Source organism: Cetorhinus maximus, chromosome 1 (assembly GCF_964194155.1).
Source record: "Cetorhinus maximus chromosome 1, sCetMax3.hap1.1, whole genome shotgun sequence".
In the NCBI taxonomy this organism is placed as follows: domain Eukaryota; kingdom Metazoa; phylum Chordata; class Chondrichthyes; order Lamniformes; family Cetorhinidae; genus Cetorhinus; species Cetorhinus maximus.
In genome coordinates this window covers 244,721,315-244,734,182 of record NC_135879.1, presented here as the reverse complement: position 1 = coordinate 244,734,182, position 12,868 = coordinate 244,721,315, and the positions used below count along the sequence as shown (strand labels likewise).

The 12,868-nt window shown below is 49.2% G+C and overlaps 1 protein-coding gene across 1 annotated transcript in view; it reads right to left on the bottom strand.

Annotated features, from left to right (window-relative positions):
- The window catches only part of LOC144688564 (V-type proton ATPase subunit B-like), a 58,021-nt gene extending 46,104 nt beyond the window's left edge, over positions 1 to 11,917 (bottom strand). Inside the window, exon 1 of the mRNA XM_078555300.1 lies at positions 11,821 to 11,917. Coding sequence (XP_078411426.1) covers positions 11,821 to 11,917 — 97 coding nt within the window. The remainder of the gene's footprint in view (positions 1 to 11,820) is intronic.
- Between the last annotated feature and the right edge of the window lie 951 nt (positions 11,918 to 12,868).

Below are 12,868 nucleotides of genomic sequence, written 5' to 3'. Positions count from 1 at the left end.
GGAGCAGAGGGACAGAGGAGCAGAGGAGCAGAGGAACAGAGGAACAGAGGAGCTGAGGAACAGAGGAGCAGAGGAGCAGAGGAACAGAGGAGCAGAGGAACAGAGGAGCAGAGGAGCAGAGGAACAGAGGAACAGAGGAGCAGAGGAATAGAGGAGCAGAGGAGCAGAGGAACAGTGGAACAGAGGAACAGAGGAACAGAGGAGCTGAGGAACAGACGATCCAAAATTTGTTCAAGGGCAGGAAGCAATGTGTTCTGGTGGACAGGAGTTTTTGTGACTGGTAGTTTGTTTCCAGTGGGGTTTCACGGGGCTCAGTATTGGGTCCCCTGCTGTTTGTGATAGATGTTAACGATTTAAACTTGAATGCAGGGACATGGTTAAGAAGTTTGCAGATTGTCCATGTGGTTGATAGTGAGGAGGGAAGCTGTAGACAGAGGGGAGATATCAATGGACTGGTCAGGTTGGCAGAAAAATGACAAATGGAGTTGATGGAGTCCGGAGAAGTGTGAGGTAATGTACTTGGGGAGGGGCTAACAGTTTATTTTGGGTGGAATTGCTGGTATCTTTCAACCCGTTGGTCAACATGTGTTCACTTTTTGTCTTTGACTTGTGTTTTCTAAAGCCCCTGAAATGTCCTCCTGCTCAGCTCTGACTTTGCACGTCTTTCAGCTGTGACTTATTTCACTCTGCCTCTTTTTGAGAAAGGTGCTGGAAGACTCAATGGGCCCTTTATAAAGCAGCTGGCTATTGTTGAACTGAATCGAGGAAGCAGGGCGTTTCATTTTGTCTCTCAGTGTTATCTCCTAATTCATCAGACTGGATCAATCAGAGATAATTGATTTAATTAAGCTTAGTCCCCACATTCCCCCCCACCCCCGATGCACACCAACACTACCCCCACCCCCCACCCCCCGCCACCTCGTGCCTCATTGTGGCTAAGGGGTGGTCTCTAAATTGTTTGAAACTTCCTTAAGCAACTTGTTGCGCACATGATTGGATCTCCCCCCACCCCCAGTCTTTTGTTGTGCTTGAATCTGACTCCTGCTCAGGTTGAGCGCAGCAGGAAACAGGAGTTACCTGTTTGTGACCCCAGACAGTGTGGGGGGTGGGGGGTGGGGTTCAGCTGGCTGCTCGACTTTGGAGGGCATCGTAGCCGTTGCCTGTCCTCCGCCACTCGGATTATATCTTGACAGGCTACAAAAATGCTTCACAAGGTAAAGCAAGAGGGGGAGCGAGCGTCAAAAGTGGAGCTGGAATTGGGGGAAAGAATGAACATTAACTTGTGTTTGTAAATCTCCTTTAACACAAAAAAACCCTTAAGGCTCTTCACAGAGCGTTAGCTAAACAAAGTTTGACACTGAGCCATCGTCCATGAGGGCAAGTTTAGAAAGCTTGGTCCAAAAGGGAGGTTTGAAAGAGCATTTTAAAGGAGGAAAGTGAGGCACAGAGTCAGAGGGGGTTAGGGAGGGAATCCCAGAGTTTAGGACTCAGGCAACTGAAGGCACGGCTGCCTATAGTGGAGCAATTAAAGCCGGGAATGTTCAAGAGGCCAGAATTAGAGGAGCGCAGAGATCTCAATTGTGGGGCTGGAGGAGACTAGAGTTAGGGAGGGATGAGGTCTGGGGGGATTTAAGATGAGGATCAGAAGTTTGAATTCGAGGCATTGGGGCCACAGGTCGGACAGCAGATGCTGAGGTAACGTGTGAATGGGACTTGGCACGGGGTCGGTTCCATGCAGCTGAGTTAAGAGAGGATGAGGGTTTAGGATCTTGAAAGTGGGAGGAGATGTCACTAGAGTTAGAAGAGGGCTCCAGCGAGTGAAGGCATGCATGTGATAGGAAGGAGTATGCTGAGCTGAGGGCAAGTGGGTGCACTGTGGGTTATAGAGACAGGAGTATGCTGCATATAAACCAGGATAGAGGGTGGCTTGACAAAGAGACCATTGGCTGTCAGCTGTGACTCAGGTGAGTAGCATTCTTACCTCTGAGGCAGAGGGCTGGGGGTTCAAAGCCCCCACTCTAAGGCTGATACCCCCAGATGTATTGAGGGGGCGTTACACTGTCAGAGGTGTTGTCTTTTGAGGAAGACATGAAAATCAGGCCTCATCTGCCCCCGCAAGTGGTTGTAAATGATCCCCGTAGCCAAAATTCGGAAACGGACCAGGCAGATTTTTGGATTCATTCATGTGATGTGGGCATAACTGGCTGGGCCAGCATTTATTGCCCATCCCTAATTGCCCTTGAGAAGGTGGTGGTGAGCTGCCTTCTTGAACCGCTGCAGTCCATGTGGTGTAGGTACACCCACAGTGCTGTTAGGGAGGGAGTTCCAGGATTTTGACCCAGTGACAGTGAAGGAACGGCGATATATTTCCAAGTCAGGATGGCGAGTGGCTTGGAGGGGAACTTCCAGGTTGTGGTGTTCCCATGTATCTGCTGTCCTTGTCCTTCTAGATGGTAGTGGTTGTGGGTTTGGAAGGTGCTGCCTAAGGAGCCTTGGTGAATTCCTGCAGTGCATCTTGTAGATTGTACACACTGCTGCTATTGTGCATCGGTGGTGGAGAGAGTGAATGTTTGTGGATGTGGTGCCAATCAAGTGGGCTGCTTTGTCCTGGATGATGTCAAGCCTCTTGAGTGTTGTGGGAGCTGCACTCATCCAGGCAAGTGGGGAGTATTTCATCACACTCCTGACTTGTGCCTTGTAGATAGTGGACAGGCTTTGGGGAGTCAGGAGGTAGGTTACTCTCTGCAGAATTCCCAGCCTCTGACCTGGTCTTGTAGCCACAGTATTTATATGGCTGGTCCAGTCAGTTTCTGGTCAATGGTAAGCCCCAGGATGTTAATAGTGGGGGATTCAGTGATGGTAAAGCCATTGAGCATCAAGGGGCGATGATTAGATTCTCCCTTGTTAGAGGTGGTCATTGCCTGGCACCTGTGTGGTGCGAATGTTACTTGCCACTTGTCAGCCCAAGCCTGGATATTGTCCAGGTCTTGCTGCATTTGGACATGGACTGCTTCAGTATCTGAGGAGTTGCGAATGGTGCTGAACATTGTGCAATCATCAGCGAACATCCCCACTTCTGACCTTATGATGGAGGAAAGGTCATTGATGAAGCAGCTGAAGATGGTTGGGCCGAGGACACTACCCTGAGGAACTCCTGCAGTGATGTCCTGGAACTGAGGTGACTGACCTCCAACAACCACAGCCATCTTCCTTTGTGCTAAGTATAACTCCAGCCAGTGAAGAGTTTTCTCCCCGATTCCCATTGACTCCAGTTTTGCTAGGGCTCCTTGATGCCACACTCGGTCAAATGCTGCCTTGATGTCAAGGGCAGTCACTCTCACCTCACCTCGGGAGTTCAGCTCTTTTGTCCATGCTTGAACCAAGGCTGTAATGAGGTCAGGAGCTGAGTGACCCTAGCAGGACCCAAACTGAGCAGGATACTGCTCAGTAAATGCTGCTTGACAGTACTGTCTATGACCCCTTCCATCGCTTTACTGATGATCAAGAGTAGACTGATGGGGCGGTAATTGGCTAGGTTGGATTTGTCCTGCTTTTTGTGTACAGGACATATCTGGGCAATTTGCCACATAGCCGGGTCGATGCCAGTGTTGTAGCTGTACTGGAACAACTTGGCTAGGAGGGCAGCAAGTTCTGGAGCACAAGTCTTCAGTACTATTGCCGGAATATTGTCAGGGCCAATAGCCTTTGCAGTATCCAGTGCCTTCAGCCATTTCTTGATATCATGTGGAGTGAATCGAATTGGCTGAAGACTGGCATCTGTGATGCTGGGGGGGGAGGCCGAGATGGATCATCCACTCGGTATTTCTGGCTGAAGATTGTAGCAAATTCATCAGCCTTATCTTTTACACTGATGTGCTGGGCTCCCCCATCATTGAGGATGGGGATATTTGTGGAACCTCCACCTCCAGTGAGTTGTTTAATTGTACACCATTTTTCCTGGCATGCCCTCCTTCACTCTTCATTGAACCAGTGTTGATCCCCTGGCTTGATGGTAATGGTAGAGTGGGGGATATGCCGGGCCATGAGGTTACAGATTGTGTTTGAGTACAATTCTGCTGCTGCTGATGGCCCAAAGCGCCTCATGGATGCCCAGTCTTGAGTTGCTAGATCTGTTTGAAATCTATCCCATTTAGCACGGTGGTAGTGCCACACAACACGATGGAGGGTATCCTCAATGTGAAGATGGGACTTCATCTCCACAAAGACTGTGTGGTGGTCACTCCTACCGATACTGTCATGGACAGATGCATCTGCGACAGGCAGGTTGGCGAGGTTGAGGTCAAGTATGTTTTTCCCTCTTGTTGGTTCCCTCACCACCTGCCGCAGACCCAGTCTAGCAGCTATTGTCCTTTAGGTCTCGGCCAGCTCGGTCAGTAGTGGTGCTACCGAGCCACTCTTGGTGATGGACATTGAGGTCCCCCACCCAGAGTACATTCTGTGCCCTTGCCACCCTCAGTGCTTCCTCCAAGTGGTGTTCAACATGGAGGAGCACTGATTCATCAGCTGAGGGAGGGCAGCACGTGGTAATGAGTAGGAGGTTTCCTTGCCCATGTTTGACCTGATGCTATGAGACTTCATGGGGTCCAGAGTCGATGTTGAGGACTCCCAGGGCAACTCCCTCCCGACTGTATACCACTGTGTCGCCACCTCTGCTGGGTCTGTCCTGCCTGTGGGACAGGACATACCCAGGGATGGTGATGGTGGTGTCTGGGACATTATCTGTAAGGTATGATTCCGTGAGGATGACTATGTCTGGCTGTTGCTTGACTAGTCTGTGAGACAGCTCTCCCAATTTTGGCACCAGCCTCCAGATGTTAGTAAGGAGGACTTTGCAGGGTCGATAGGACTGAGATTGACCTTGACATTTCCGGTGCCCAGGTCGATGTCCAGTTTAATTTCTTTTTGTAGACTTTGTAGCGGTTTGATGCAACTGAATGACTTGCTCAGTCATTTCAGGGGGCAATTAAGAGTCAACCACATTGCTGTGGGTCTGGAGTCACATGTAGGCCAAGCCAGGTCAGGACAGCAGATTTCCTTCCCTAAAGGACATGAGTGAATCAGATGGGTTTTTACAACAATCGACAATAGTTTCATGGTCACTATTACTGAGAACAGCTTTTGAATTCCAGATTTATTAATTGAATTTAAATTCCATCAGTTCTGGGGATTTGAACTCGTGTTGCCAGAGCATTTTCCTGGGCCCCTGGATTATTAGTCCAGTGGCATTACCACTACACCACTACCTCACCCCTCCCCGGTATCCGGGCAGAGAGTTTTCTGTACAAGAAACATCATGAACAGGAATAAGTTATCAGTCCAACTTTCCATCCACGTTGCCTGGATCAGCCTCAACTACACAGCTCCTCACTATATCCCTCAATCTCTTCTCTGTATATCCCTGAATTCCTCCTCACTGTATCCCTCAATCCCTCCTCACTGTGTCCCTCAATCCCTCTTATATCCCAAAAACCTTCCTCACCGTATCCCTCAATCCCTCCTCACTGTATCCCTCAACCCCTTATATCCCTCAATTCCTCTTCACTGTATCCCTCAATCCTCCCTCACTGTATCCCTCAATCCTCCCTCACCCTATCCTTCAATCCCTCCTCAACACATCCTTCAATCCCTCCTCACTCTATCCCTCAATCCTTCCTCACCTATCCTTCAATCCCTCCTCATCGTATCCCTCAATCTGTCCTCATCATTTCCCTCAATCCCTTCTCATCTGATCCATCAATCCCTCCTCACCCTGTCCCTCAATCCCTCCTCACCCTGTCCCTCAATCCCTCCTCACCGTATCCCTCACTCCCAGTAGCCTTGCCAGTGATACAATGGTCACAGGCCTGACTGGGAAGGATAGCGAGTTTGCCTTCCTGAACGATGAACCAGTTCTTGTTTCTCTGCTGGTTCCAAACCAGAAACTAGCAGCTTTGTCGAATGTACATGGTGGGATTTGAACTCAGCATAGCAAGATTCAGTGTCAGGCTTGGTTCAATAGTGTGGATATGGAGAAAATGTTCCTGTACATGGGCTGAGCCAATAACAGGTGCCAATAAATAGATGGATCAAATAAAGATTGCAGGAACAATGTCTTTAGACAGAGACCGGTGAGAAGCATGGGGAGTGCAGAGACCAGAATAGATCTGCTGGGCCAAATGGCCTTTTTCTGTGCTGAGAACTATGTGTAATTCGTTAAACTCATGCCTATTTCAGAATCATAATATGTAAACTGTAAAAAGAAAGAATTTGTATTATATGGCGCCTTTCATAACCTCAAAACATCAGAAAGCACTTTACAGCCAATGAAGTGCAGTCTCTGTTATAATGTAAGAAACATGTCAGCTAATTTGCACACAGCAAGATCCCACAATCAGCATTGGGATAAAAGCAAAATACCGCGGATGCTGGAAATCTGAAATGAAAACAGAAAACTCAGTCGGTCCAGCAGCATCTGTGGAGAGAGAAACAGAGTTAACGTTTCGAGTCCGTATGACTCTTCTTCAGAGCTAAAGAGAAGTGGAAATGTGATGTAATTTATACTGTTTGAGGGGGGGATGGAGCAAGTAAAGCTGGATAGAAGGCCAGCGATGGGCGGGGGCTAAGGAGGGAGTAACAAAGATGTCATGGACAAAAAGGCAAAGGGAGTGTTAATGGTAGCGGTGAGGGCTAAAGGAGGTGCTGATAGTGGCATAAAGGTGAGAAAGCAGAATGTGTGAATAGCAGATATTATAAATACTATAAATAGTACTCTGTGAAAGAACAACATGGAACAAGTAACAGGTGGTCCTTTTGTCGGGGTGGGTGATGATCAACAGCAATGTGACAATGACCAGAACATCTGGTCTTCTGTCATAGTTTGGAAGAGGGCTAAATATTGTTGTGGACTCCCCTAACCTTCTATGAAATAGTGGCTGTGGGATCATTTACATCCACTTGAGAGGGCAGAATAGGTCTTCCCTTGAAGTCTCACCTGAAAGACAGCACCTCTGACAGTGCAGCATTGCCTCAGTACCGCACCGCACCCCAGCGCCAGTGTTGTTGTTAGTAGTTCCTAGAAAGTCTCACACAGTGGATTATAATGGCTGTCAAGAACCCAGCTGGTAAAAGGAACAGTCAGCAACTCCACTGAAACGTAGACCTGTAACGGTCACTGAGAAACCTTCAAGGCAATGTTTTTTTTATCAGTTATCTGAAAGGAAAGGGGAAGTAGGAACATGCGAGGGTCAGTGTCAGAGGCCCTCATTACCGCTTCTGTTTTTTTCCTTGATGCATTGAAATGAAGCAGGGACATGTGTTATAGTCACTCTCTGAACAGTATCCTGCCCACTCCACGCTCCTAATTCCAAACTCCTCGCTCCTATAACCTCGGAACTCCCGCCCGACCCCTGTAGGGAGAATGATTTTGTTGGGATTCTGGGGAAAGCTGTGAAAATGGTAATGTCAAAGGAGCCACTTATCGTCTGGCAATATTCTGGCTTCCTTCTCCCCGTCACTCAGTGTTGGCCACTGATGTCAGGGAATATCAGAGAGAACATGGCGATGAGGCTGATTGATCCAGCCCAATAAGCAGCCATTAGACCACTTAAACCAGCTAAGCCCATTACCAGCCTCCCCATCCCAGCACACCCATCCCCACAACTACTTTGTATAGGTCTCCTGTTTATTGACAGTGACCCTCCCAGCACCATCTTCTCTTCACTCCTCACTTGAAGATGCCAACTTTGGCTGGAGGGAGGAGTGGGGGTGGGGGGGGGGGGGGGGGGGGGGGGGGAGGTTTGGGGGCGTGGCTGTTTAGGCAGGGTTACATGGCACCTTGTGCCCTCAGGAGCCTTGTCATGTGGCAACTTGCCATGTCAGAGCCTACTTAACCTGATTGGAAAATCATAGCTCAATCCGTCCTCCTCCTTCTTCCATGAATCATGTCCTGAGACAATGACCATAGATGTCAGCTTCCAACTGGATCACTGGATAGTGGCCAGGAGCAGGAACCCTGGCAGAACCTACTTCAGTAAGACCACTCACAGATTGCTGTTCCCACTGAGGTCAATTGGCTCAGCACAGGTTACCGTTAAACTTTGACCTGTAGCAGCTACACCATTGGTCAGTATATTTGGCCAATCAAATGGCCACTTAGAAACTGTGGTTGGGCCCATTGGGATTGTGTACAGTGGGAGTGAATGGGAAGGGGTTTGGGTCCATTGGGATTTTGTACAGTGGGAGTGAATGGGAAGGGGTTTGGGTCCATTCGGATTTTGTACAGTGGGAGTGAATGGGAAGGGGGTTTGGGTCCATTGGGATTTTGTACAGTGGGAGTGAATGTGAAGTGAGGAATTTCTTAGTGATTATACAGTGTAATTGGAATTACCTATCAGTTATCTACGCTGAGCTCTAATGAGAAATATATTTTTAACCGTGCAACAGAATAATTTCATTTCCAAATCACTTCCTCAACCAAAATGCAAAGCTGCCTATCCAGGAGCAGTGAATGAAAGGAACAGGATATAGTGGCTCAGAGCCTTAAAGAGATTGCCACTGAAGAATTCGGCATTCTCATTCATCATAGAAACCTACTGCACGGAAGGTTGCCCATTCAGCCCATCATGCCAATGCTGTATCTTATGTGGAGCTTCAATGAATGCCACTCCTGTGCCCTTTGCCCATAGACCCTGTAAATTTCTCAAGTATTTACCCAATCCCTTTTTGAAAGTTCCCATTGAATCTGCTTCCACCGCCCTTTCAGATCACAACAACTCACTTTGTTAAAAAAACTGTGTATAAAAGATTCTTCTGACCTGCCCCCTGGCTTAACTTGAATACAATTCAAACTTTTATATTAAGCAAGGGGTGACATGGATATAGCTATAAATACAAAAACAGAGCAAAGAGGTTAAATGTACGACAGCGAGACACCATGAGTTGGGACAGAGAGCAGAAATCACATGGGCAGCGCAGAAACTAGGGCAGTGTCAAATTCACAGCCATAAGTGTGACCACAGGGGACTGTGTGTCGTTAGTTCTGTGTTTAAAATGATTTCTGTCCTCACCGGTTCTCTGGGCCGACGCTGTTTCTCCCTGGGAGATTAAATAAATTGGAGTCTGCGATGGAATAGATCAGTACATGGACCTTCGGGAGAAACTGCGAATGGAGTGCTCGAGTATCCCTTTCTCAGTCCCTCCTGCTGTCATTCCCTCAGCCCCTGGCTGACCCTGAGTTGTTGAGGTAACTACACATTAACACCACTGGCTAACTGCACACACGCACACACACACACACCATTCTTTAGATGAATATCCTTTATTGAAGTCTGAATCTCACTCTCCCAGTCTAAATGCATTGTAAAGCGCAGTGAAATGGTTCAGTTCGCAAAGCACTGATTCACACCATCACTGTCAGCACTTCCTAACTCTCCTTAATGAGTGTGAATGCAATAGTGTAGACTAATAATGTTTGAAAAGACATCCGCTGAGGCACAGTGGATTGATAACCCAACTGAGTAGAGTGATAAGATAAGAGTATTGGGTACAGCAAGGGGTACATGGTACCGTGCACTGCATAGTGAGGGGGAGCACCTCTTAACCAGTAACACATTCCCAACTCCCTCACAACCTGTAACACATTCCCAGCTCCCTCACAACCTGTAACACATTCCCAACTCCCTCACAACCTGTAACACATTCCCAACTCCCTCACAACCTGTAACACATTCCCAACTCCCTCACAACCAGTAACACACTCCCAGATCCCTCACAACCTGTAACACATTCCCAACTCCCTCACAACCAGTAACACACTCCCAGCTCCCTCACAACCTGTAACACATTCCCAGCTCCCTCACAACCTGTAACACATTCCCAACTCCCTCTTACCCTGAAACACATTCCCAACTCCCTCACAACCTGTAACACATTCCCAGCTCTCTCACAACCTGTAACACATTCCCAACTCCCTCACAACCTGTAACACATTCCCAACTCCCTCACAACCTGTAACACACTCCCAGCTCCCTCTTACCCTGTAACACACTCCCAGCTCCCTCTTACCCTGTAACACACTCCCAGCTCCCTTTTACCCTGTAACACATTCCCAACTCCCTCACAACCTGTAACACATTCCCAACTCCCTCTTACCCTGTAACACATTCCCAAATCCCTCACAACCTGTAACACACTCCCAGCTCCCTCTTACCCTGTAACACACTCCCAGCTCCCTCTTACCCTGTAACACATTCCCAACTCCCTCACAACCTGTAACACATTCCCAACTCCCTCTTACCCTGTAACACATTCCCAACTCCCTCACAACCTGTAACACATTCCCAACTCCCTCACAACCTGTAACACATTCCCAGCTCCCTCTTACCCTGTAACACATTCCCAGCTCCCTCACAACCTGTAACACATTCCCAGCTCCCTCTTACCCTGTAACACACTCCCAGCTCCCTCTTACCCTGTAACACATTCCCAACTCCCTCACAACCTGTAACACATTCCCAACTCCCTCTTACCCTGTAACACATTCCCAAATCCCTCACAACCTGTAACACACTCCCAGCTCCCTCTTACCCTGTAACACACTCCCAACTCCCTCTTACCCTGTAACACATTCCCAAATCCCTCACAACCTGTAACACACTCCCAACTCCCTCTTACCCTGTAACACATTCCCAAATCCCTCACAACCTGTAACACATTCCCAACTCCCTCACAACCTGTAACACACTCCCAACTCCCTCACAACCTGTAACACATTCCCAACTCCCTCACAACCTGTAACACACTCCCAACTCCCTCACAACCTGTAACACACTCCCAACTCCCTCACAACCTGTAACACATTCCCAACTCCCTCACAACCTGTAACACACTCCCAGCTCCCTCTTACCCTGTAACGCACTCCCAGCTCCCTCTTACCCTGTAACACACTCCCAGCTCCCTCTTACCCTGTAACACACTCCCTGCTCCCTCTTACCCTTTAATGCACTCCCAGCTCCCTCTTACCCTGTAACACATTCCCAACTCCCTCACAACCTGTAACACACTCCCAGCTCCCTCTTACCCTTTAAAGCACGCCCAGCTCCCTCTTACCGTTTAACACACTCCCAGCTCCCTCTTACCCTGTAACACACTCCCAGCTCCCTCTTACCCTTTAACGCACTCCCAGCTCCCTCTTACCCTGTAACACATTCCCAACTCCCTCACAACCTGTAACACACTCTCAGCGCCCTCTTACCCTGTAACACACTCCCAGCTCCCTCACAACCTGTAACACACTCCCAGCTCCCTCACGACCTGTAACACGCTCCCAGCTCCCTTTTACCCTGTAACACGCTCCCAGCTCCCTCTTACCCTGTAACACATTCCCAACTCCCTCACAACCTGTAACACATTCCCAACTCCCTCTTACCCTGTAACACACTCCCAGCTCCCTCACAGCCTGTAACACACTCCAAGCTCCCTCTGAACCTGTAATACAATCCCAGCTCCCTCACAGCCTGTAACACACTCCCAGCTCCCTCAGAGCCTGTAACACACTCCCAGCTCCCTCACAGCCTGTAACACACTCCCAGCTCCCTCAGAGCCTGTAACACATTCCCAGCTCCCTCAGAGCCTGTAACACACTCCCAGCTCCCTCTCAGCCTGTAACACACTCCCAGCTCCCTCAGAGCCTGTAACACACTCCCAGCTCCCTCAGAGCCTGTAACACACTCCCAGCTCCCTCAGAGCCTGTAACACACTCCCAGCTCCCTCTCATACCCCGTATCCATACTAAAGGATGTCCTATCTGTTTGAGTCACTTACTGAGCCTGGGCTGGGAGATGTAATCCCTGGTCACCGCACAGACGTGCTCTCGGGCTGCCAGCTGTTCATTGACGCGAAGCTGCACTCTCGCTGCCATGGGTACACTGCCTGAATCTGAGTGGCGCCTGCCTTTCACAAGGGGACCTGTACTCCTTGTCTGACTCAGTGATCTCCTGTGGCTTGTGACTGTGCTGCTGAGCTGCTGTGTTCTGGCTCTGAAATGAAGCTCTGTTTACTGTAAGCAGTGAGGCAGTAACCCTGCTCCCGAATGTAAACTTTGATACTTCCCCCTAACCGGGGAAGACTGCATTCCCCCGGCAGCTAGGTCACAGAAGGTCAAGCAAAACCTGAAACTCTCCCTCTGCCAGACCATCAGGCCACCTCTCCTGTAGATGTTGCCCCCTCGTTTCCTGCCCTCCCTATGGGGGTCACGGGCTACACGGCTGGATGAAGGAAGCGGGGATAAGGGCAGTTCAGAGGCTGGTGTCGTTGTAGAGTGGTGCTGCAGGACAGGGTGTGGGGTGGGGGTGGGTAGAGGGCACAGTCTTAAAATCAAGGCCCGCCCATTCAGGAGGGAAATCGGGGAGCACCTTTCACACAGAGCAGTGGAAATCTGGAACTCTTCCCACCCCCCCAGTCCCTCACTCCAAAGGCGGTGAATGTTGGAGATTGATTGGACTTTTACAAACTGCGAGTGCACCAAAATAAAATGATTTAAGGTAGAGATCAGACCTTCTCCTCTTCTTGTGTAACAGTTCGAGGGGTTGAATGGCCTCCTGTTCCTGTGTAACATGCTCGAGGGGCTGAATGGCCTCCTATTCCTGTGTAACATGCAGCAACAGCCTGGTAGACCAACTGGGGTGTCCTTCCTGGAGGTACTAGCTGTCTGGATGTTGGGTGAGGCCTTTGATGTGAAGTGCACTGTTGTCGAATAGCCTAGCTACATTCAACGTCCAGGGTTCCAGCATGAAGAATGGGCAATCAGGTAGCGCAAGGTGCAAACCCCAGTGCCTTCAGTAGTAAAACAGGGTTGCAAGGGTTGGAGGGA